We start from the raw sequence: 22,440 nt of genomic DNA, 5'->3' as shown, positions 1-22,440 counted from the left end.
GATAGTATTAATTTATCCTCGTAACCAGGCAGGCGTGCATGAACACAAACTAAATAGAGATACTATTTATGCTGCATGCCGGCATGAAAGCTTACACTACATGCAATGAATGATGTGCGTGTGATCTCTATTCCCTTTGTCGCCTTTTAGAACATCCACATAACGATGAAATGTTCCTATTTTAAAGTGCCGGCAACCACACGGCACTGCATATTGGTGTTCAACTTCAAACTGCTGAGAAAGTAATTGTTACGTAGTAACTTTGTTTCTGACATAACTGGTTGATTATTATTTTATTTCCCGGAAGTGAATGACAATTTGTAAATAGATAGGTAATATCTTATAGATAGGTAACTCCTATCTACTTAGATATTTTTATCTTTCGTTTCCTGGAACGGATTTTTCCAGGCGAATTTTGTAAGCTTTATAAATTTTCAGAATAAAGAGTAGACTCTTAAACGATAGGTACTTATAAAATATAGAAAAAAGATATCTGATGGCTCAATTTGTATGGGACGGCAAAAATTATTTATAATTTTTTACGGTTTTACATGAATTAAATTTACAAAGATTTAACTGGTGTTTTAAATTCCATAATATTTTTTTCGGGTGAAAATCTTTTTTTTCCAGATTATTATCAAGATGATTATGAGGTAGGTATACTTTCTAGACTGATAGGCGTTTGTAATCTCATCGATAATCATTTCAATTTATATCTCAAATCGACAATCTGCCGCGTGGAAATATTTACGTGGAATGTAATTCACATTATTTTCTTATACCTACTTTATTATACAGGGTGACTATGAATTCATTAAGATTCTTATTCACCATTTTTTTTAATCTGGACAAGTTTTTTTATTGTCCACGGTGGCACGACGTCGAAAATGTCTTCCAAAGTTCTTGAATAAATCCCCAAGGTGAGGAACTTTGAATCCCTCCTACCAGTAGTGCATTTTTACATTCTTCTACTCAATATAGTAGGTACTAACGAATCTATGTGGCATATCCCATCACTTAAGATTCCACTGTTTCCCATTGTTGTCGTAAAAAATGACAAATAAAAAGCTTATAAATTTAGCATTCTTTTTTATGCGATGGGTCAGTGACCTGTCACCATTTGAATCTTAATAGCGGCCATGAGCTCAACGTGGCCTTTCAGTCTTTTCGAAACTGTTCGCTCTGTCTGTTAGGGATAAAGATGATGATTACCTATATGATATTGTGTAGAAAAATTTCGCCCAAATCCAAATCAGCCCAGCGGCTAACTGTGAAAGCGAAACAGATAGACTTTCGTATTTATGATAATAATATATTTGTGGATATGTATAATAAGCTTAACAATGATAATCCTGATAGTGGGCCAATAATTTTGATATGCCGCAGTCAGTGCGAGGTTATCGTGCCAGCACAACACGTGCTCGATACAACAAATAAAAAAAAATAAGTTAATTGATAATGACGGACGAAAAGAGTTACCGTGAGGTTTGTGAACTGCTTGTTACGATTCGAAATTTAAATTTTTAAGTGATCACATAATACAACTTTCATTGTTGTCTGGTAGCAAAAAAAACCTACCTAGTATATAATGACAATCGAATGATACATGCAGGATTCATCTTTGAGGCGATTGGCTAGCGTAATCTTAATTCCATCATTAAGCCTACAGCCAAACGGGGCCTTAGGTACAGTGGTTTCAAGATGGTTGGTCTACCCCGTTAGGGATAAAGATGTGAAAATATGTATGTACATAATATTATATTCGGTTTTGTCTTTTGTGGTAACTCTAGTACCTACGCTTTGTATACAATCACTTCTCGCAAAAGATTGTAGATTCAGGGGAACCAAAACCCTGGCTAGACGCTGCGAAAGAAGATATGCGTAAATAGGCCTTAAAACTGGAATGACAAAGACAAAGTGGATAAAGAAATGTCGGAAGGCGTACGAGCATCCCGGGCTCTGATCCGAACCAGCGGTATAGATTGACACCATCGTGAACATGGGTAAAATTGCTTACACGAAGTTAGCACGAAAGCCGACTGATTTTTACCACAATTCGCCAGACTAATCCTCTGAACAGATTTCATTTACCAATACACGGGTTATAGTTTCATGTTATCCAAATTTTTAGTTAGATAGTGAGTGAATCAAAATACTTAAAATCTGTGGTTCGGCTAGAGACAGAGTAAAAACTACGCGAAGGGTGCAATTCTTGTACTAGATGGCTTACTCATAACCGGCGAGACGAATAAGTCATCAAGTCAAGTCGAATTAAAACTATTCGAATACTGCTTCAGAACTCTTCTCAAAATTTACTCTTTGTAGAACCTATATGTTTTTGTTTGTATGTTTTATCTGGTTGAATCTGCTATTTATTTTATTTCCGCCCCTAATCTAAAATTGTATTGACACAGGCTGCGATAGCTCTCAACTCAGAAAAACAGAATGAAGACATCATGGAAAGGATTATCGTCCACCTGGGCGAGATGGGCACCTACCAGCGTTGGTTGGTGGTGCTCATGCTGCCTTTCGGAGCAGCCATGTCGTTCAATTACTGCATACAGATCTTCATAGCGGCAACCCCGCAAGAGTATTGGTGCAAAGTGCCCGAACTGCAGGCACTCGACGTGGAATTAAGGTAGAAAAGTGCTACTTAAGTTTTTCTGTTTCAATCAAGAATATATTTTTTTATTATATTGCCCGCGTATTCTACTTAAAAATAACGGTCTAAACGTATTGTTCTGGGCTTACGAGTAATATACATAACAAAACATGCGTTTAAAACACAATACTGATTGAAGGACTGCCTAACATATCAACACACAGCCCAAATCGCTGGGTCTAGTGATTTGTAATTTGGTATGTAGGTTTCCATGTGTATAGGGTTGTATTAAGAAGAAAGGATTTCCCGAACTTCCGTAAGAACGGAAATTAACAGGGCTTTTGGGTTTACATCGGCAGAGCTGCGGGCATACCCTAGTATGTATTATTAGAACCAGTTTTGTTGACTGTGGTGCGTCAACAAAACTTGTTATAATGTTCTTCTTCCTTAATGCTATTTGTCTTTTTAGACGAAATCTGTCTATCCCTTTCACGGACGACCCGCCAGGATGGGACCGCTGTCAGATGTTCGCCGCGAACTATACTGAAGTGCTGGCCACCCTCACTCGCCCCGCCAACGACACGCCGCTCATACCCTGCAGACATGGCTGGGAGTTCCTTTTCAACGATATCCCTTACTCGACTATTATCAATGAAGTAAGTTTATTGTAAAATAAAGAATGGCTTATAAACTTCGGATTCTTCTTTTAGACAATGAGTTCGCAAACTGTCAGTATTGAATCTCAATTCCATCTTCAACCCACACAGCTGAACGTAGCCTTTCAGTCTATTCAAGACTGTTGGCTTTGTCTACTGCATAAACATGTGATTATATGTATTTATGATTATAAATTTAAGGAAAGTGATAATCATAATGATTGTTCAAATTGCATTATATTTCTCACAAAACAAAAGATATGACTCACGGCCATTGTGATAAAATATGAAATACTTATCACGCAATTCTTGAATAAAATAGGCGTTTTATTTAATTATTAAGTTTGCATCTGAAACAAAATCTCAAGCAGATGTGATAATGTGCTTAGATGCTTGCTTGATGCTCACTTCACCTTTGTATATAACTGAACGGCCGAGTTTTTTTAATAATAATTTGAGTGCGTTTGACCTCAATCATCGTAGAAATATATATAGTGTTATTATTATACAATGAGTTTCTCTATATGATTACGACACACAACATAAAATTTTTCTAAATATTTATTATAATATTCCAGCGAGAATGGGTATGCGACCGCGCGGCGTACGCGCCATTCGCCCAGTCTGTCTACTTCATGGGTTCTCTGGTGGGAGTGGTTATCTTTGGTTTTCTTGGAGACGCGTACGGCAGATTACCCGCTTTTATAGGTTTGTGTGAGATTTTAAATTTTCCATATCTTTACAATTTTTTAATTCACCACGTGACTCCTTTATTCCCTGATGTCCACTTTCCGACATATCTTTAACCTCTTTGTCTGGTTTGCAATGTCTCCAGTTTTAATGTATTCAAGATGTCCTATAATAATGAATAAAAATTTTGAGTTTGAATTTGAAAGACCAACGACAATATTTTAAAAAATATGCTCGCCTCTTTTACTTCTTTTATAATACTGTGGCATCCAGAAATATATGAATTAAGGTGCCAAAAAGCTAAAGGGAGTCGTTTGTAAATCGATAAATATATCTAATTATCTTCCATTTTATTTATACAAATTTTGATAATCCTTTTAAAATAGATTTGACATTTTATTTTAAAGCAAATAATAATTTAGGTTTTATAAGTAAGAAGTAATTACCAGATTGTCTTTCAGGAGCCAATATAATCGGATTCATAGGAAACATAGCAACACTTTTTACCGTTGGAGAATGGGACTTCGTTCTGATACGATTCATCGCAGGACTTGCCAATGATGCCTGTTACGTCATGATATATATCATCGGTAAGTGATGACTATCGATTACGCACAATACGTATAAATGATTATTTCAATGTAAATCACGCATAAATTAAATAACCACAAAACTCATTTAGCAAATCATATGGGATTTCGAACGAAAAACATTCAACTTAAACCCGCCAGTTTTTCCCGAGTCACCTATTTATAGAATTACACCTCATTTGATACGTAAACAGATTACCTTTTATGAAGCTTTTTTATAAGTTTTTACCTGAACAGCTAGCTAGCCAGTCACGTAAAAGAATAAAAAAAAACATAGAGTTTTCCTTCTATCATGAGGAATCGAAGGTCGGATCTGAAGGGAGTCGCTCGTGTAAAAAATTTACTCGCCCTTAAATTTACTATCCAGGTCAAAAACACTTCCCTGGCTCTAGGAGGAAGAAGACCAGACAATGCTAAAGAGTCTTATTAATATTTTTACTACGCTTTTATTGGCTTGGGTTGTATGTATGTATGTATGTATGTATGTATGTATGTATGTAAGTATGTATGTATGTATGTATGTAACGGAATCTTTGAGCTTAATTTTCACTGATTTCTAAACGTCTGATCAACTTGGAACTTTGCACACGTATCAAGGACCGATGACAATGCAATATTTTGATAAGAGTTTCTCATTATCCTTATTAAAACTGCCAGGATTAATAAATTCATTTTTAGATCCTTCGTATGAGAGTAAGAGAGACAGAGATAGCACCAGTGCCAGTAATCTCCATACAAGAAACCAAGAAGTTCTGACGTATAAGGAGTCCAAAAAGAGATGTAATATATTTCCATATAATGTTACTATTAACCTGAGGCTTTTTTATTTCATCGCATCACTCCATTTAGAATTACCATTAGAAACAATAGTAGAATTAGTAGAATATTTAAAAACAATAAAAAATATATAAGTAATAAAACAAAAGTAATAAATGAAAATTGAACAACTAAATTTACAACAATACAAGAATAAAGTTACTACCTACAGAACTTTGCGATATTTAATACGTATTTAACATATTAATGCAATTCTTGAATTAACATTAGGTATCTTTTGCCTATTTATAATAGCAACACTGTAATACTCGTTTAAGAAATGAGTGACAGTTTATTTATGTCAAATAAGTTTTGCAGTAAGTTTTGAATTCGATTCGAACACCTGTAAACTTTCTTTCTGTTTTTTTATACCGGTGCCTGTGTATTTACCTATTTGCACTTTGTTTTGTGCTGATAACTTGTCGTTATTTGGAGTTTGGAATCTTCCGTTGAGTCGAGCTTTGTTCTTCCGGATATTCGTGTGATTTTATCATCTGAGATTGGACTCTGACTGTGTTCACTGTGTTGTGCAGATATTTTTTAGATAGGACTCCTGTAAAAAGTACCTGATTATTTGAGATATAGGAGTCCCAAGTTTGTGTTTGTTTTTGTGAAAGACAGATTTTACAACAAAAGTGCCACGATGTCTTCAGATAAACATTGTTGCGTTCCTGGTTGTAAAGGCAGTGGAGGTATGTTTGAAATATTTTTGTTCCTGTATCAATCTGCCTCTTAATCTTGTGGTTTGATTCCTGGCAAGGCCACAATCGAAAATTATTATGTTTGCTGGATAGCCAAAAATATTATTAACAGTGATTTATCACTATAAAATTCTTTTCAACTGGGTTTAACAATCATCATACATACATATAATCACGTCTATATCCCTTGCGGGGTAGACAGAGCCAACAGTCTTGTTCATAGACACGTAGTCAGTCCCTTGGGCGAGTTTTCACCGGCAAGAAGATTTGAACATATACATACAGACATCGTTGGACCTCTGCCGATCTCGCAAGGTTACCGCTATCTCGTGACGATAATCGATCGCAATACAAACTGGATGGAAGCTATACCGGTCAAAGAGATCACCGCCAATATTGTTGCTCAAGCTGTCTACGAAGGATGGATATCGAGATTTGGATGTCCCATAAGAATCACCACGGACCAAGGCCGACAGTTCGAGTCATCTTTATTCAATGCACTAATGAAGAAATGTGGTATAAGGCGCATAAGAACTACAGCTTATCATCCTCAAGCTAATGGAAAAGTGGAAAGATTCCATCGCACATTGAAGGCGGCATTGATGGCCAGAGACGCAATTTCAAAGTGGAAAGAAGATTTACCCACAGTTTTGCTTGGCTTACGCACTGCACTTCGTGATGACAACACTAGTCCTGCACTGATGACTTATGGTTCTACGCTACGAGTCCCGTTCGATTTCTTTGTACCTACGAAGTCAAAGAATGAAGACGCCGAATTCATCCGTCAGTTTACAGAGACAATGTCAACATTCACACCTGTACAGAGAAAAATCGCATCGAGCAAGAATCTCTTTGTATATAAGGAATTGTCAAATTGCAGTCATGTATTCGTTCGCAATGACACCGTAAGAAGCCCGTTAACAGCGCCATATGACGGCCCATACAAAGTGATTGAGCGACACAGCAAACATTTTAAGATTGAATTGCCTCTACGAGCATCCAACATATCCATAGATCGACTCAAACCGGCGCACATAATCAATCTAGACGACAACATAGCAGCGAACGCGCAACAGAGCCATCCCCACTCTTCGGAACCCGCACCCGCGGCAAACACAGGTCCGCGCGCGCCGTCGGTTCACACACCGAGTGCGCCAAAACCACGCATTGTCATGAACAAGCCAAGAACACAGGAGACATTAACTAATTCGAAGACATCAAGATATGGAAGAAAAATCAAACCTAGTGTACGCTTCGCTTGAAGGGGGATAATGTGGAGTTCACATACAAGTACCACAGAGATTACTACGCGTCGCGACGCCGCGCTTTGTGCTGCGTGCCCCCCACCACCGCGCGAGTTACACTGTGACGCGTATTAGGTGTGAAATTAATTAATATTGTATAAATTCATGTAAATTTTGTAAAATAAATCATTCTCATTACACATCTTTCTACTGGTATTTCATTTTGAGTAGTCCAAGCACACAACAATTGGTGACCCCGACGTGATAGGCCACGTTCAGCTATTTGGCTAACTGATAGCATTGAGATTTAAATAGTGACAGGTTGCAAGGCCATCGCCTAAAAAAGAATCATGATGATGAGAATATTATGAGATTTAATATAATCAGGCCACATATAACTTTAAGAAAGTTAGTTGTGAAAACCTCCAGCGATGGGCGCATGGTTGCAAAAGTCTTTTCTAGTAAGATAGTTATACTAGAAGTGTTAACTTCCAAAAAATAATTGTATAAAAAAACTAAAAAACTACGCATTTTATTGCTAATGGAACTAAAAAATAGAAAATAAATAATAGTTTAAAAAAAACTAAAAAACTACGCTTTTATTGCTAATCAAACTAAAAAATAGAAAATAAAAATTAATGAAAAAGGAATTATAAAACAGTAGTAGCAAGTTGAACAATCAGTTATAGTCAATTACCTCCGATTAAAATTATAACAAAATTAAATTTATAAACAAAACAATTTAAATCAGAGTAAAAAGCGTGGGGTGCATTTTACTTCATTTTCATAACTCTCTTGTCATAAATATATGCTAATAGAATGATTTTAATATTTACTACATCAGGCACCCCACGCTTTTTACTCAGATTTAAATTGTTTTGTTTATAAATTTAATTTTGTTATAATTTTAATCGGAGGTAATTGACTATAACTGATTGTTCAACTTGCTACTACTGTTTTATAATTCCTTTTACATTAATTTTTATTTTCTATTTTTTAGTTTGATTAGCAATAAAAGCGTAGTTTTTTAGTTTTTTTTTTACTATTATTTTTACACTTCATTTTGAGCTTGCATGAAGAGATTTATGAATGGGAATCGCAGCAACTGTAAAGATGTATTCTCTGTCTACCCCTCCGGGAGAGAGGCATGATTTTATGTACCTATGTATGTGTCTTTACAGTATTGGAGTTCATCGGCTCCCGGCACCGCACGTGGGTTACTAACTTTACTATGGGCTTGTCGTGCGCAGGCGCACAGGTATTAACGCCAGTCCTAGCGTTGTGGCTTAAAAACTGGCGGACTCTCCTCATCGTGACGTCATGCCCGTCTCTGTTAGCGCTCGCCATGCCCTGGATTGTACCGGAGAGCGTTCGGTAAGTCTATGACCCTTGAGCATAGAGTTTTCTTCTTCCTTGAGCATAGAGTTTAGCAGAAATTATAGTATCATCTCGACCATCTATCATTTGCAGATGGCTGGCTTCAAGCGGCAACGTAAAACGAGCTCTAAAGATCTTAAAAAGATTTGAAAAGATCAACCAGGCGGAGATACCGGAAGATATTATCGACGAATTCATTGTGAGTTTTCATAACGTACTTACAAAAATTTATCACATAACTTATGACCTTGCAAAATATCTTCTATATAATACCTATACTCAAAGATGAGAGAAGATACAGTTCACATAAATCGTTTAAAATTCCAGGAGTTTAGTTGTCAAACTGACAGATATTCTTTCTCATTTATACAAAGTTTTAAGTATGGGTGCCATCACATCTATTTTTTTTACGCATTATAGCGCAAGATAACATTCCGAACATATTTCAGTTAACATCAAACAAAAAGCTTGAATCAGACGAGTCTCTGAAGGCGGTGCTCCGAAGCCCTAAACTAAGGAACTGTCTGCTGGTCCTCGTGTTGGTCGGCATTATAGTGAGCGTCGGTATTGACTCCATCATCAGGCTTTCGGAAAATATTGGCTCGAATTTGTTCGTCACGTTCGCAGCGTCTTCGTTCGCTGAGTTGCCGGCTTTGGCTCTCGTTGCAGTTACTCTAGACAGGTAGGTGCATAATTTTAACCCTTCTACACGTTATTGACTGATAATTTAGATATACTCGTACAACAATCCCATAAGACAATTAACTTTAATTTAATGTAATTAGTATTAAGATTTCTTGTCTGCCCTATTTATCCCTTATAACTTTCCTCTCCATTTCTGTTATTATTAAACTAGCCGTGCCCGCGACTTCGTCCGCGTGGAAATGTTATTTTTTTGCTCCTAATAGTTGCAGGGTGATGTCGCCTAAAGCCTTCCTCGTTCCTCTATTAATGGTTTATTCAACGCAGAAAGTAGTTCCTGAGATTAGCGCGTTCAAACAAACAAACAAACTCTTCAGCTTTATAATATTAGTATAGATGTCACAGACATGTAGACTGACATAGATAATGTTATAGTTTACTATTGATTTCAGGTTCGGCCGTCGCCCAGTCATCGTAACTACACTAGCACTCACTAGTATATTTGCATTCCTGTGCACATTTATTGCCCGAGGTAGGTTTACGGAGATACTAAGTACATACTTAGTAAACTAAGTTACTACCAATGTCATTTTTTCAGGGTAACACACTTTAGATTTCGAAGTGATGCGAAATGGTACCTTTAACCACTCCACATCTTTCCCATGGATGTCGTAAAAGGCGACTAAGAGGTTGGCTTATAAACTTGCGATACCTCTTGTAATAGGCTAGCAAACTGTTTGAATCTCAATTCAAAAGATATACCACGTAGCCTTTCAGTCTTTTCAATACTGTGGGCGCTGTCTTGTCTAAAATAAATAAAAATTAACTAATTTTTCAACAAACTAAAAAAAAAGGAGGTTCTCATTACAGGCGTTTTCCAAGCATTCTTGGCGGTGACTTTGCGGTTTTTCGTCAACATGGCCCTCAGCGTACTGACACAATTGAGTCCCGAAGTGCTGCCCACCCCGGTACGCTCCAGCGGGAACTCTCTAATACACCTCACCATGTTCATGGGCACTGTGGTGTCGCCGTACGTCGTGTATTCGGTAATTACGCCTTAGTACCCGCCTACGACAAGATATAACCTAAATAAGGTTATATCTTGCTGTTGTTAGTAACTTGTGCTGTGTGGTTCCAGTACAAAAAAGAATAGGACAACTCCATCCCTTTCCCATGGATGTCGTAAAAGCGACTAAGGGATAGGCTTACAAACTTGTGATTCTGTTTTAGGCGATGGGCTAGCAACCTGTCACTATTTGAATCTCAATTCTATCATTAAGCCAAAGAGCTGAGCGTGGCTTATCAGTCTGTTGGCTCTGTCTACCCCACAAGGAATATAGACGTGAGCATATGTTTGTATGTATGTTATTAAAACTTCTTCATTCTATCATTGTTTCGCCGGCATTGCTCTTTCAATTGAATATTAATATAAGATACTAGAGGCCGCCCGCGACTTCGTTCGCATGGAAACCCTATCAATAGGTCAAGGTACCTTAAATCGCCGAGCTTCCATGAAGAGAATCATGAATGTAGATGAAGCGCAAAGCTTAGCAAGTGGAAAGATGTAGTCTCTGCCTACCCCTCCGGCCTGAATGGACAGAGGCGGGAAGCGACTTTGCTTTATACTACTTAGTGATGAAACCTATTGTTTTTCTTCTTTACCCTGAGTCCTGTACATATTTTTGTACTGAATTTTGTTAATATTCTTTGTATTTCCAGGGCACGGTATGGGGTCCGCTGCCATTAGTAATCATTGGAGTTACAAGTATAGTAGGCACACTATTATCACTGCTTTTGCCTGAGACCACAGGCAGACCCATGCCTCAAACATTAGCTGATGGGGAACGACTAGTCGCGGAGAATATGCTGTGCGGGTGAGATAACTTGTGAAACTTAGGGAGACTATGTGATTTTGATACTTATAATTAATAGTTAAGATACTATTTAGAAATTAAAGAAGACTTTGTGTTTTCGTTGCGCCTTTATCATATTGACATGTCAGCCCATCGTGCTTTGAACAGAAGATTCACGTCTGAGGGAAACTTTCTCTTAAAATTTTCACTAATTCAATGAGAGAAAATGGATTGAGCAATCAATAACCACGTCATTGTAGATTTATTGCGAAAATGGTCAATGTTCACACAACACCTTCTACTGTCTTACCGTTAATCATAGTAACAAGAAATAAATCACTTTCAGCTCGGAATTGTGATTCAGATAATGACAGCTTGCTAGCTCAGCGCCTAAAAGAAGAATCCAAAGTTTACAGTACAAGTTACAAAGGATAAAAGTGTGGCATGGCTACGCGAGACTATGCCCCCAAACCGTACGCCCTCTTATAGTAGGAGATAAAGTAATACAATCTTTACCCTCTTTAAATTTCTTTACAGGCGAGCCGAGCACGATGATGAAGATTTGCCTCCCCTTAAAAAAGAAAAATCTAGAAAGATACCGCGTTTTGAATAGAATCGAGACATTGGTCGTTTATAAAAAAAAGCTTTATTTATTTTTATATCAAATCCATTTACTCGTGAATAGTGATTTTCATTTTGCATTAGGAAGTAAATGTGGCAAAGTTACCTTTGTAAATATGGTATTAAATGGTTCTTATTCAATATTGAAAATGTCATGGAAATACCTAATAAGGTAATGTGCCCAGCCCACGAGGCTTACAGAATTGACGTGTTACCTAGGTATATAAAGTATTATTTTTGTTTTTATTAAGGCCATTATAAAAACCATTTACAATTTATATGTTATAAAAGTAAACTACTAACCTGTATGAAAATACGCTAAATTATTCAAATGTTGTAAAGTCTACAACACATTTGTACATAAAATAGTTTTAAGTAGTAAAATTTAATAAAAGTTAATAAATATGAATTTATTCAAATTGGCTGTAATTTATTGTCGTGCAATGTAGAGTTACTGTATTGAATAATTAAGGATATCCTCTTATTTTCCACATAAGATTAGAGTGTACCACACCCTGTGATCTCACCCGATGGTAAGTATAGATGTAGAACAAATATAACAAAGAAAGACTTGAACTATGGCACAAATATACCTAATAAACAGATAAGTTATGTCACAAATTATGCAATACCTACAATTATTTTGGGAATCAAACTTAACCATTTCAATCTTCCCCGTTCTTTAAGGTTCAAGGACAAAAGCTGGAGTTGCGCCCTTGTGATGACGTAGTATCGATTAACTGTATCTTACGAATAAGGCAATGAATTCACTAGTATGGCAAACTAATAGGACCACGAGGAAACAGCGAATTCATAGCCCCAAATCGATCAGCACAAAGTTCGTGAATAAGTCCCTCTGAAAATTAAAGCTGAATACCGCCATTCAATGTGTTGACAGCTGACGCTCCGGACCGGACGCAGTTGCGTGGATACCGTTTCGCGGCCAACTCGCCACTTACGGAAATATTTAAATGACAGACGAAGTGATTTGCGTTGAAGTTCGTGTATGTACCTACCGCTGGTTTTAAATATTTTATAATAATTTCTGATTATAAATCCTGAAAATTGTGACAGGTAACATGAAACTCGCTGAAATTTATAATGCGTACGCATGATTTTTGTGTATACTTTGTAACATTGCTATATTCCTATCTGTTTATTTTTTAGTTAGTTTTGTAATATGCCCGCGAATTTGGAACGCGTGGAATTTTAAATTAACTATTCATATCTCAGGTAAGTACCTACCTACCAACCGGCGGCGTATCAATTCAAGGTTAAACACAGGCCCGCCTTTTTTGTTAGTCTCCTTACATTTTTTTAAATCTTTGGTAGTCGATCCAATACTTCTATGATAATACTCATTTCGTAATATATTTCGTGATGAGCGTACCTACCTGTTAATAAAAATAACCATTACCAAAAAATGGATTTTTGGCGAATGAAAAACTATTATGACGATGGCAGGTCAAGTTCCATTAGGGTCAGTGGTCAATAGATATAGAGAGAGAAACGTCGGAGAATGCTAAACTAACTAAACGGCTATGGGTCCATCTGGGAAAATTACAGAACACAAAGATAGAAAATCATACATACTCTAGAAATTGACACGTTCGGGATACGCAGTAACAATTTTTTATAAAAAAAAATATCTGTTCTATGTAGGTATAGAAGATTTCTTTTCAACTTACGTGCCGGGCACCGTGCAGCCTACAGACCTACTATACCTACTGACCTACTAAAAAAAAAATACTTATTTTAATTTCTATTGATTAGAGCGACCGAGAAATTGGCTTTTACCGAGAACGTTGAACTTTGAACTAGGTGCCCCTAGATGTCAATTCTGCAAAAAAAAAAAAAAATTATTAGTTGCAGATAGTTTCATTGAAATACTTTTTGATAGGAAGGTAAGTAGTGTTTGAATAAAAATAAATTGATGGCTATGTAAACTACTCGTATAACTATACATATAAACAATACTAGAGGCCGCCCGCGACTTCGTCCGCATGGAAACCCTATCAATCCCGCGGGAACTCTGGGATAAAAAGTAGCCTATGTGTTATTCTGGGTCTTCAGCTACCTACATACCAAATTTCATGGTAATCGGTTCAGTAGTTTTTGCGTGAAAGAGTAACAAACATCCATACATCCATACAAACTTTCGCCTTTATAATAGTAGTAGGATGTATCAATCGGAATTAGTATTTATAAATACCTATAATCTATAATCGTAATTAATAACAAATGGTTGGTTGAGGGAACTTGCACATCCAGTTGCCTGCATGTGCAAGTTTCCTCGCGACGTTTCCCACACCGTAAAATCGAGAGCATCAGTAACGTAAGCACTGAAACAAACATTACTCACAAAAAGTCATTACTAGGATTCGAACGCTCAAAGTTTTATATGGCTATCACGTGTGAATATGACAGATATGGGACAAAAAAAAACCGAGACGAAAAATTTTCCAGCTTTTTATAACTCATCTTGACTTTGACCTTCTATTCATTTATTGCTTTAATTAATGTTCTATTAAGACACTGAGAACACTGAAGCTCGCTTCGGACAACTAGATGTTGTGGAATCAACAGTGGTGTTAAATATATAAGAGATGAACAAGTCTCAAAAAAAAATTCGACTTTCTTATTCAAACTATTCCATTAAAGCCGCAAAAAGCGGCCGGTTTCTCGCCACGGTGAGGGGACAACTTCATGAGTTAACCAGCACATCTCTGCTTTATGTCTTTGGCTAATGGTGGTAACGAGAATTATAACCTAATCTTCTTACTCGTAAGTACATCATGAGTATTGAACAGTGAGCACGTGGACGACAGAGATCTTTAATCAAAAAATTCTGATCGCCCATTTGGCGTCTTCCTACCAAAGGTCAAGGCAATCTAATTATGGTCCTTGAACCACCTACTGGATGGCTTAAAAAATCTTACACAGAGCTCGTCGAAACGTGGTCACCGTTGGTGGCGATAAAATTACAAAATATTATGCAATCTAGCAGGTATGTGTGCCGTGTGGTTCCCGGCACCAATAGAAAAAAGAATAGGACCACTCCATCTCTTTCCCATGGATGTCGTAAAAAGCGAATAAGGGGTAGGCTTATAAACTTGGGATTCTTCTTTTAGGCGATGGGCTAGCAACCTGTCACTATTTGAATCTCAATTCTATCTTAAAGCCAAATAGCTGAACCATAGTCTTTTCAAGACTGTTGGCTCTGTCTACCCTGCTAGGGATATAGACGTGATTATATGTATGTATGTGTATGTATCTAGCAGGGAACAAGCACCAACTCAGAAAAACAAGATGGCGATGTCATGGAAAGAATTATCCTTCACATGGGCGAGATGGGCACCTACCAGCGTTGGCTGGTGGTGCTCATGCTGCCTTTCGGAGCAGCCATGGCCTTCAATTACTGCATACAGATCTTCATAGCGGCCACACCGAAGGAGCATTGGTGTAGAGTACCAGAACTAGAAAATCTCACTGTAGAATTAAGGTAAGGTCACAGGAATAAATAGAATCGTACTTTCACAGTCATTAGGGCTCCCGCATATTGGCAGCCTCAGAAGGAACGCACCTCAGTAATGAAGCAAATGCCGGTGGGGCGATCATAAACAGAAATAGTATCAACAAAATCCTAAAACCAAAAATCAAATCAAAAATATCAGGCAGATCTTTTAAAATTTTTAGTCCATGCATTTCAATCTTTGTAGCAGACAGCTGAGAATGCAATACATAAAACGCAGTTGAATTCCCTCATCATAACGTGTTCGATGTTTTGATGAACAAATTAAACTGATTGGCTGATCGAAGGTTGCTTGTAAGTAAGTGATTGTTCATTTATGTGTAGAGGATTCATTCTGAAACTGGACTCATTTTAAAACAACACAATCTGACCTAGAGACTTTTGGTAGGATTCCGAGTTTAAGGTGATTCAAAATTATGAATTTGACACAAATGAACAACATAAAGATTTAAGCCATGACGCTATGGCGAAATCTATACGCTACAAGTCACAAAAATAAAAAAAAAAGAATCACGTCGGGGTCACCAATGTAGCGGGAGCGATGATTCGGCTCGACCGCCACCAAAGGGAAGCTTAATCATCGCTCCCGCTACAACGCCTTTCTTTTTATTTACACATCTTAAGCTAGGATCTGACTAGATATTTGTGTACCTAGATTCTTTTTATTTTTAGACGAAATCTGTCTATCCCTTTCACGGACGAGCCGCCAGGATGGGACCGCTGTCGGATGTTCGCCGCGAACTACACTGAAGTGCTGGCCACCCTCACTCGCCCCGCCAACGACACGCACCTCATACCCTGCAGGAACGGATGGGAGTTCCTTTTCAACGATATCCCTTACTCGACTATTATCAATGAAGTAAGTTTATTTTTTGCGAAGTATTTTACATTAACTTACGTTTATTACTTCTTGCTAAGTCTGCTTCTGAGGTGCAATAGGTACCATAAAAATTTCAAACAGTCACAATGGTAAAATTGGCTTACACCAAGGGATATTGGGACCACTCTTTTTTGGTAGAGGCTGATTGTTTACTGGCATGTACATACTGCCCAATTTTCACCAAAAATTAAGGTTGTCGAAAATCAATTATGATGTAGAGAAAAATATATGACAAGCGGACCCCGGACTGCTGAGAGTATCCGATTTTCCAAATGAGCGATGGTACCGCACTTACATTGCCGATGCCGATTGCCGATTTACAACAAAAAATTCTTTGTCATGACATTATAAGAATCACATACACACACACATAAAATCACGCCTCTTTCCCGGAGGGGTAGGCAGAGACTACCTCTTTCCACTTGCCACGATCTCTGCATACTTCCTTCGCTTCATCCACATTCATAACTCTCTTCATGCAAGCTCGGCGGTTTCAGGTACTTTTGACCTGACCCTTTACCAGGACGTTCTTAATTTGATCAAGATACGTTCGTCTAGGTCTTCCCACTCCGACCTTTTCCTCCACTTCATAACAAGAATCAGTTTACCCGATATTTCCAGCGTGAATGGGTATGCGAGCGCGCGACGAATGCGCCGCTTGCGCAGTCCGCCTACTTCGCCGGGTCTCTGGTGGGCGTGATAATCTTTGGATTTCTTGGAGATGCTTATGGCAGGCTACCAGCTTTTGTTGGTAAGTATGAATACATTACAAAATAAAGATCCAATGGTGCAGTGAAACGAAAACATGCTTTTCTAACTAATCTTGTTACATGTTTGAACAGAAAGGAAATTCTTGATTATCTTACCTGATTTGAAACTATTCCAATTCGTCATTTTATAGTTGTTAACCTATATCATAATTAATTAAATGTCCAATTACATACTGGACCCTGAAATTCAAAATTTCTAGATGGGCATCCCAGTGCCGTATATTTACATACATACATATGGTCACGTCTATATCCCTTGCGGGGTAGACAGAGCCAACAGTCTTATAAAAACTGAATGGCCACGTTCAAATATTTGGCTTAATGATAGAATTGAGATTCAAATAGTGACAGGTTGCTAGCCCATCGCCTAGGAAAGAATCCCAAGTTTGTAAGCCTATCCCTTAGTCGCCTTTTACGACATCCATGGGAAAGAAATGGAGTGGTCCTATTCTTTTTTTTTTTGTATTAGTGCCGGGAACCACACGGCATTATATTTATTTACTATCTATTTCAGGAGCCAATATAATTGGATTCATAGGCAGCATGGCGACGCTGTTCACCGTTGGTGAATGGGACTATGCTCTGGCTCGATTTATCGCAGGTCTCGCCAACGACACCTGTTACGTCATGATATATATTATAGGTATGAAACCATACAAAGCGTTTTACAGGGTCATCGCTCCCGTGGGAATTTGCAGGAAGGAAAGTCGCCTACTCCTATCGGTTTACGTTTCTTTGTGCCAATCGGTTCCTATGGCGCAGCAGTAGTGCGCTTGTCTGTGACACCGGAGGTCCCGGATTCGAATCCCGGTCAGGGCATGATGAGAAACGAACTTTCTCCGATTGGCCTGGGTCTTGGATGTTTATATATACATATAAGTATTTATTATAAAATATTGTAAATCTCGTAACACAAGTCTCGAACTTACTTCGAGGCTAACTCAATCTGTGTAATTTGTCAAAAAAAAAATTCACTTTTAATCAAACAAAAATACTTACAATAAGAAGTAGGTTGTGTGGTTGTGATAAAAATTTTATTTTTAATTTCCGGAAGACACATCACCTCAATTTTGTTTTATATACATAACAATATTAAACATTGTTATGTTATATACATTGTTATGTTATATTAAACATTGTTATGTTATATACATAACAATGTTTAATAAAATTTACTATAACAGTTTTGGAGTTCATTGGCTCTCGGCACCGTTCTTGGGTTTCGAACGTAGCCATGGGGTCATCCTGCGCGGGCGCACAGATTTTGATTCCATTGCTGGCTCTGTGGTTCAAGAACTGGAGGACGCTCCTCATCGTCACCTCATTGCCGTCGCTGTTGGCGCTCGCGATGCCCTGGATCGTTCCAGAGAGCGTCCGGTAAGCATTATTATTTTTGCACATTGTGCTTAAAAGCAACTGTGTGTAATTTTGTTTTGCAGTTCCTTACTATATCTAGTCATGCATGACACACTTATTTTTAATAGAAATGAAATTTTATGATATTAAACAAAGGACGAACACTATTTATATAATTACCTCTTCAATTTAGAACCAATTGATTTCATAAAACATAGGTTATCAAATTATAAGTCAGCATTACCAAATTTTTGTACAAAAATATTTTGAGACACCTTAAATACCTATGTTGCAAAAAGTGCTGAGTCACTAATGAAACTGGTAAGCTGTGCAATTAACATAAATTTTACATTTTCAGATGGCTTTCTACAAGAGGAAAAATAAACAGAGCTCTCAAAATCTTGAAAAGATTTGAAAGAATTAACAAAACCAAAATACCTGAAGATGTACTCAATGAATTTATTGTGAGTTCCAAAATTCCAAAAAAACACTTACAAAGGCCAGTTATAGACAGATCTGAATAAGCTAAACCACATACACAATTAAAAAAATATTTCAGCCCAAATATAATTAAACATCGCTTTCTGAATAATAAAATACAAAATAAGCATTTGATTTGATTGACCATACGTATATTGTCTTACAATTTCTTTGATTTTGCAGATAAAATCAAACAAAACACTCGAATCTGACCAATCCTTGAAAGCAGTTCTGCAAAGTTCCAAACTGCGGAAGTGCCTGATAGTCCTCATATGCGTGGGCATCATCGCTTACATCAGCATAGACACCATCATTCGACTTTCTGAGAACATCGGCTATAGTTTATTCGTTACTTTTGCCGCCTCATCGTTCGCAGAGTTACCAGCTTTGGGATTTGTTGCATTTACTTTGGACAGGTTAATAAATATTTTATACTACATCTATCTAAACAGCCTTTTCTTTTTGCAGTTTGCAGTTTGAAGAAGATTGGAAGAGGTTTATGACCACATACATGGTCTTTCAATCTTCTCCATGGTCTTGGCCAGTCAATATCCAACCTAGTCTTATGTTTAGAATCATGTAATCCTTCGGTCTCTTCTGGGGTATCATCACCTATAACATCAGTATCGCGACTGTTGCATTCAAATATTTCAACTACGAATTCATCATTAAAGGTCTGTTTAGACGGTTGCATATGATCAACCAACTGCACAGATATTTCTCCTATTGTCTCAGAAACCTGATCAATTATTGTTTCTTTCAGGTTCGGCCGTCGTCCATTCATTGTAGCTACACTGGCCTTTACTAGCGTATGTGCTTTTACATGCTCATTCATGGCTCGAGGTACTTATGTAGTTCGTTTACTTAATAATACTTAAATTAGGGCGATGAAAAATAAGAAAAGCTTAAAATTTTAATAAAACACCACTTTCTCTATCTCTTACATAATCTTAGAAACGTTTAGACGGATATTTAAATACAAAAATTGGCAGTCATCTATGTTCTAGTTTTTATGGTTGTGTATTTTTGTACCAACTAAGTACTGTTAACTACAGAGTTAGAACTCTAAAGAGTTACACTAAAGAGTATTAAATGATTCATTTTAATTTCAGATGGTTTTCAAGCGTTTTTCGCAGTGTCAGTGAGGTTTTTCGTGAACATGTCTTTGAGCGTGGTCTTTCAACTGGGCCCCGAAATCCTGCCGACGCCAGCTCGGTCCAGCGGCAACTCTCTTATTCATCTCACTATGCTGTTGGGTGCCGTAGTCTCTCCCTACGTCGTGCATTCGGTAATTTGTTTGTTACTTATACATATGTGCCTTGGTGAAGAAAGCCTCATAGGATACGAACATATATAGTCTCATTCGGAATAACATACATACATACATACATATGGTCACGTCTATGTGCCTTGCGGGGTAGACAGAGCCAACAGTCTTAAAAAGACTGAATGGCCACGTTCAGCTGTTTGGCTTAATGATAGAATTGAGATTCAAATAGTGACAGGTTGCTAGCCCATCGCCTAAAAAAGAATCACAAGTTTGTAAGCCTATCCCCTAGTCGCCTTTTACGACATCCATGGGAAAAAGATGGAGTGGTCCTATTCTTTTTTGTATTGGCGCCGGGGACCACACGGCACTTCGGAATAACAATTTGATGAATTCCGTTTATTGGATTGGCAATGGCTAGAGTGTCGGTTGAGTTGAAATGTGTCATAACCAACTCAACGTTCACTGTTTTGTATACCTTCAGCGGAAAGGCTGGTAAAAAAAGAATTTTCTTTTTGTCCTTAAAATTAAGTCAGTCCTCGGTTCAGTCAAGAGCTTCCGACGTTCCATCTCTGATCTATTATACAATCATTTCTGTTTCCAGGGCACAGTTTGGAGTTCCCTGCCGCTAGTTATTGTTGGAGCAATAACTGTAGTAGGAACATTACTGTCACTACTTTTGCCTGAGACCACAGGTCGGTCCATACCTCAGACATTAGCTGACGGGGAACGACTCGTCGCGGAGAATATGCTGTGCGGGTGAGATAACTTGTGAAACTTAGGAAGACTATGTGATTTTGATACTTATCTTCTATATATACATATAATAAATCTGTAGAAGGGTCAATTCTGTACATTGAAAATATTGACAAAATAAATAGCAGGGGGTGTTACTGGATCGATACCAAACACAAATACATATGTGATTAAAAAAATTTTTGTCTGTCTGTCTGTATGTTCAGGCATCACGTGAAAACTAACGGTTCGATTTTGATGAAACTTGGTATAATTATACCTTATTATCCTGGGCGTAAAATAGGATACTTTTTATCCTGGAAAAATACGAAGAAAAAAAAATCTTAATTTTTCAGTTTATCCATAGACGTTGTTCTGTAGAACCGCGAACACACGTTGCGTTACCCGCAGTGGATTAAGCGCCGTAACATGTAGCGCCGAAAGTCGGAATTAGCTTGAACCGTTTGCGGCACACGCGGACCGTTAATAGTTAAGAAACTATTTAGAGAGGCTGGTCGCGGAAAACATGCTGTGCGGGTGAGACATCTTCGAAAGCTACTGTATTTAGGAGACCTATGCGATTTCTTTTAGGTGGCTCTTTATTTTTAAGACCTTATTTTTTGAGTAACAGAACCTTAATGGACTAACCCTTGTGTAGTTCTTGAAAATAACAGATACATACATATATATGGTCACGTCTATATCACTTGCGGGGTAGACAGAGCTAACAGTCCTAAAACTGAATGGCCACGTTCAGCTGTTTGGCTAAATAACAGGTTGCTAACCCATCGCCTAAAGAGAATCTCAAGTTTGTTAGCCTATCCCTTGGTCGCCTTTTACGACATCCATGGGAAAGAGATGGAGTGGTCCTATTCTTTTTTGTATTGGTGCCGGGAACCACACGGCACAATACAATACAATACAAAATAACAGATTAGGGCGTCTATTCGGCGATGGCATGCCTACGGGAGGCGTAACGTGTGTATCACCCCAAAAATTGGTGTGAGATGTGGGTACCTAATAAAGAACTAAAGGGACACAAAACAGATTTTGTAGGGAATCATGAAAGATGGCGCTGTAAGAGAACAATTTCGAGATCAGCGCTCTCCTCAAATGATTCGACGATGATAACCGGGAGGATGGTATAGTCATGGGTGCTGGGGGGGGGGGTAGTACTCTGTAGCTGAGGTCTAAAAATAAGCCATTCTTCAGACTCTAGCGGCCGGAGAGCGCCTGGTCGCGGAGAACATGCTGTGAGGTTGAGACATCTTCTAAGCCTCCTTAAACTACATTCTTAGACTTTACTGAGCAGTTAGACTATCCCTCCACCAACCCATGGGCTTTACTATACCAACCAACTAAGGGCGAACAGCCCTTTAATCTGACTGTATCTTTATTTACAGGCGAATTGAGCCCGACGATGAAGACTTGCCTCGCCCAAACCAAAAATGTTTACCTGAAACTTCTGCGTTTTGAATCTGCCTTAAATCAATTACTGAACTACCATTAAATAAAATTGGGAATCATTTTTACTTAGGTATTGTATCTTCAATGAAGACAGTTTATTCACTGACATACATTGTAAGAGTATTTTTTCATTTATATGTGTACGAAAGTGTATAAAATGT

General features: G+C 37.8%; 2 protein-coding genes across 3 annotated transcripts; both read left to right on the top strand.

Moving 5' to 3' along the window:
- Nucleotides 1-1,364: 1,364 nt before the first annotated feature.
- On the top strand, nucleotides 1,365-12,211 carry LOC106137307 (organic cation transporter protein). The gene is made up of 12 exons (XM_013338116.2): nucleotides 1,365-1,485; nucleotides 2,415-2,638; nucleotides 3,072-3,258; nucleotides 3,837-3,966; nucleotides 4,410-4,538; nucleotides 8,481-8,673; nucleotides 8,770-8,875; nucleotides 9,126-9,358; nucleotides 9,771-9,850; nucleotides 10,189-10,364; nucleotides 11,038-11,192; nucleotides 11,709-12,211. Exons 1-12 carry the CDS (start codon nucleotides 1,459-1,461, stop codon nucleotides 11,782-11,784), a joined length of 1,716 nt encoding a protein of 571 aa, XP_013193570.2. The 5' UTR covers nucleotides 1,365-1,458; the 3' UTR covers nucleotides 11,785-12,211.
- Nucleotides 12,212-12,744: 533 nt separating this feature from the next.
- On the top strand, nucleotides 12,745-22,434 carry LOC106137306 (beta-alanine transporter). Of its 2 annotated transcripts, none has more exons than XM_060954364.1 (12): nucleotides 12,745-12,796; nucleotides 15,071-15,294; nucleotides 15,997-16,183; nucleotides 16,826-16,955; nucleotides 17,489-17,617; nucleotides 18,159-18,351; nucleotides 18,689-18,794; nucleotides 18,994-19,226; nucleotides 19,574-19,653; nucleotides 19,923-20,098; nucleotides 20,682-20,836; nucleotides 22,216-22,434. In XM_060954364.1, the coding sequence occupies exons 1-12, from the start codon at nucleotides 12,764-12,766 to the stop codon at nucleotides 22,286-22,288; spliced, it is 1,719 nt and encodes a 572-aa protein (XP_060810347.1). In that variant the 5' UTR covers nucleotides 12,745-12,763; the 3' UTR covers nucleotides 22,289-22,434. The 2 variants fall into 2 exon arrangements, with proteins under 2 accessions (XP_060810347.1, XP_060810348.1); XM_060954365.1 differs by having other exon boundaries at nucleotides 12,751-12,866.
- The last annotated feature ends 6 nt before the right edge of the window (nucleotides 22,435-22,440 follow it).

The sequence above is a fragment of the Amyelois transitella genome, chromosome 4 (genome assembly GCF_032362555.1).
Source record: "Amyelois transitella isolate CPQ chromosome 4, ilAmyTran1.1, whole genome shotgun sequence".
Classification (NCBI taxonomy): domain Eukaryota; kingdom Metazoa; phylum Arthropoda; class Insecta; order Lepidoptera; family Pyralidae; genus Amyelois; species Amyelois transitella.
This window is presented reverse-complemented; position numbering and strand designations above follow the sequence as displayed.

What these genes read in the sequence shown, in the direction of transcription:
- LOC106137306 (XM_060954364.1), top strand. Translation starts at nt 12,764, where the DNA reads ATGACAGACGAAGTGATTTGCGTTGAAGTTCGT. An exon ending in CGTCATGATATATATTATAG is followed by an intron (nt 17,618 to 18,158) that starts GTATGAAACCAT and finishes TTACTATAACAG; the next exon opens with TTTTGGAGTTCATTGGCTCT. An exon ending in ATGTACTCAATGAATTTATT is followed by an intron (nt 18,795 to 18,993) that starts GTGAGTTCCAAA and finishes TTGATTTTGCAG; the next exon opens with ATAAAATCAAACAAAACACT.
- LOC106137307 (XM_013338116.2), top strand. Translation starts at nt 1,459, where the DNA reads ATGACGGACGAAAAGAGTTACCGTGAG. An exon ending in CAGATTACCCGCTTTTATAG is followed by an intron (nt 3,967 to 4,409) that starts GTTTGTGTGAGA and finishes ATTGTCTTTCAG; the next exon opens with GAGCCAATATAATCGGATTC. An exon ending in CGTCATGATATATATCATCG is followed by an intron (nt 4,539 to 8,480) that starts GTAAGTGATGAC and finishes GTGTCTTTACAG; the next exon opens with TATTGGAGTTCATCGGCTCC.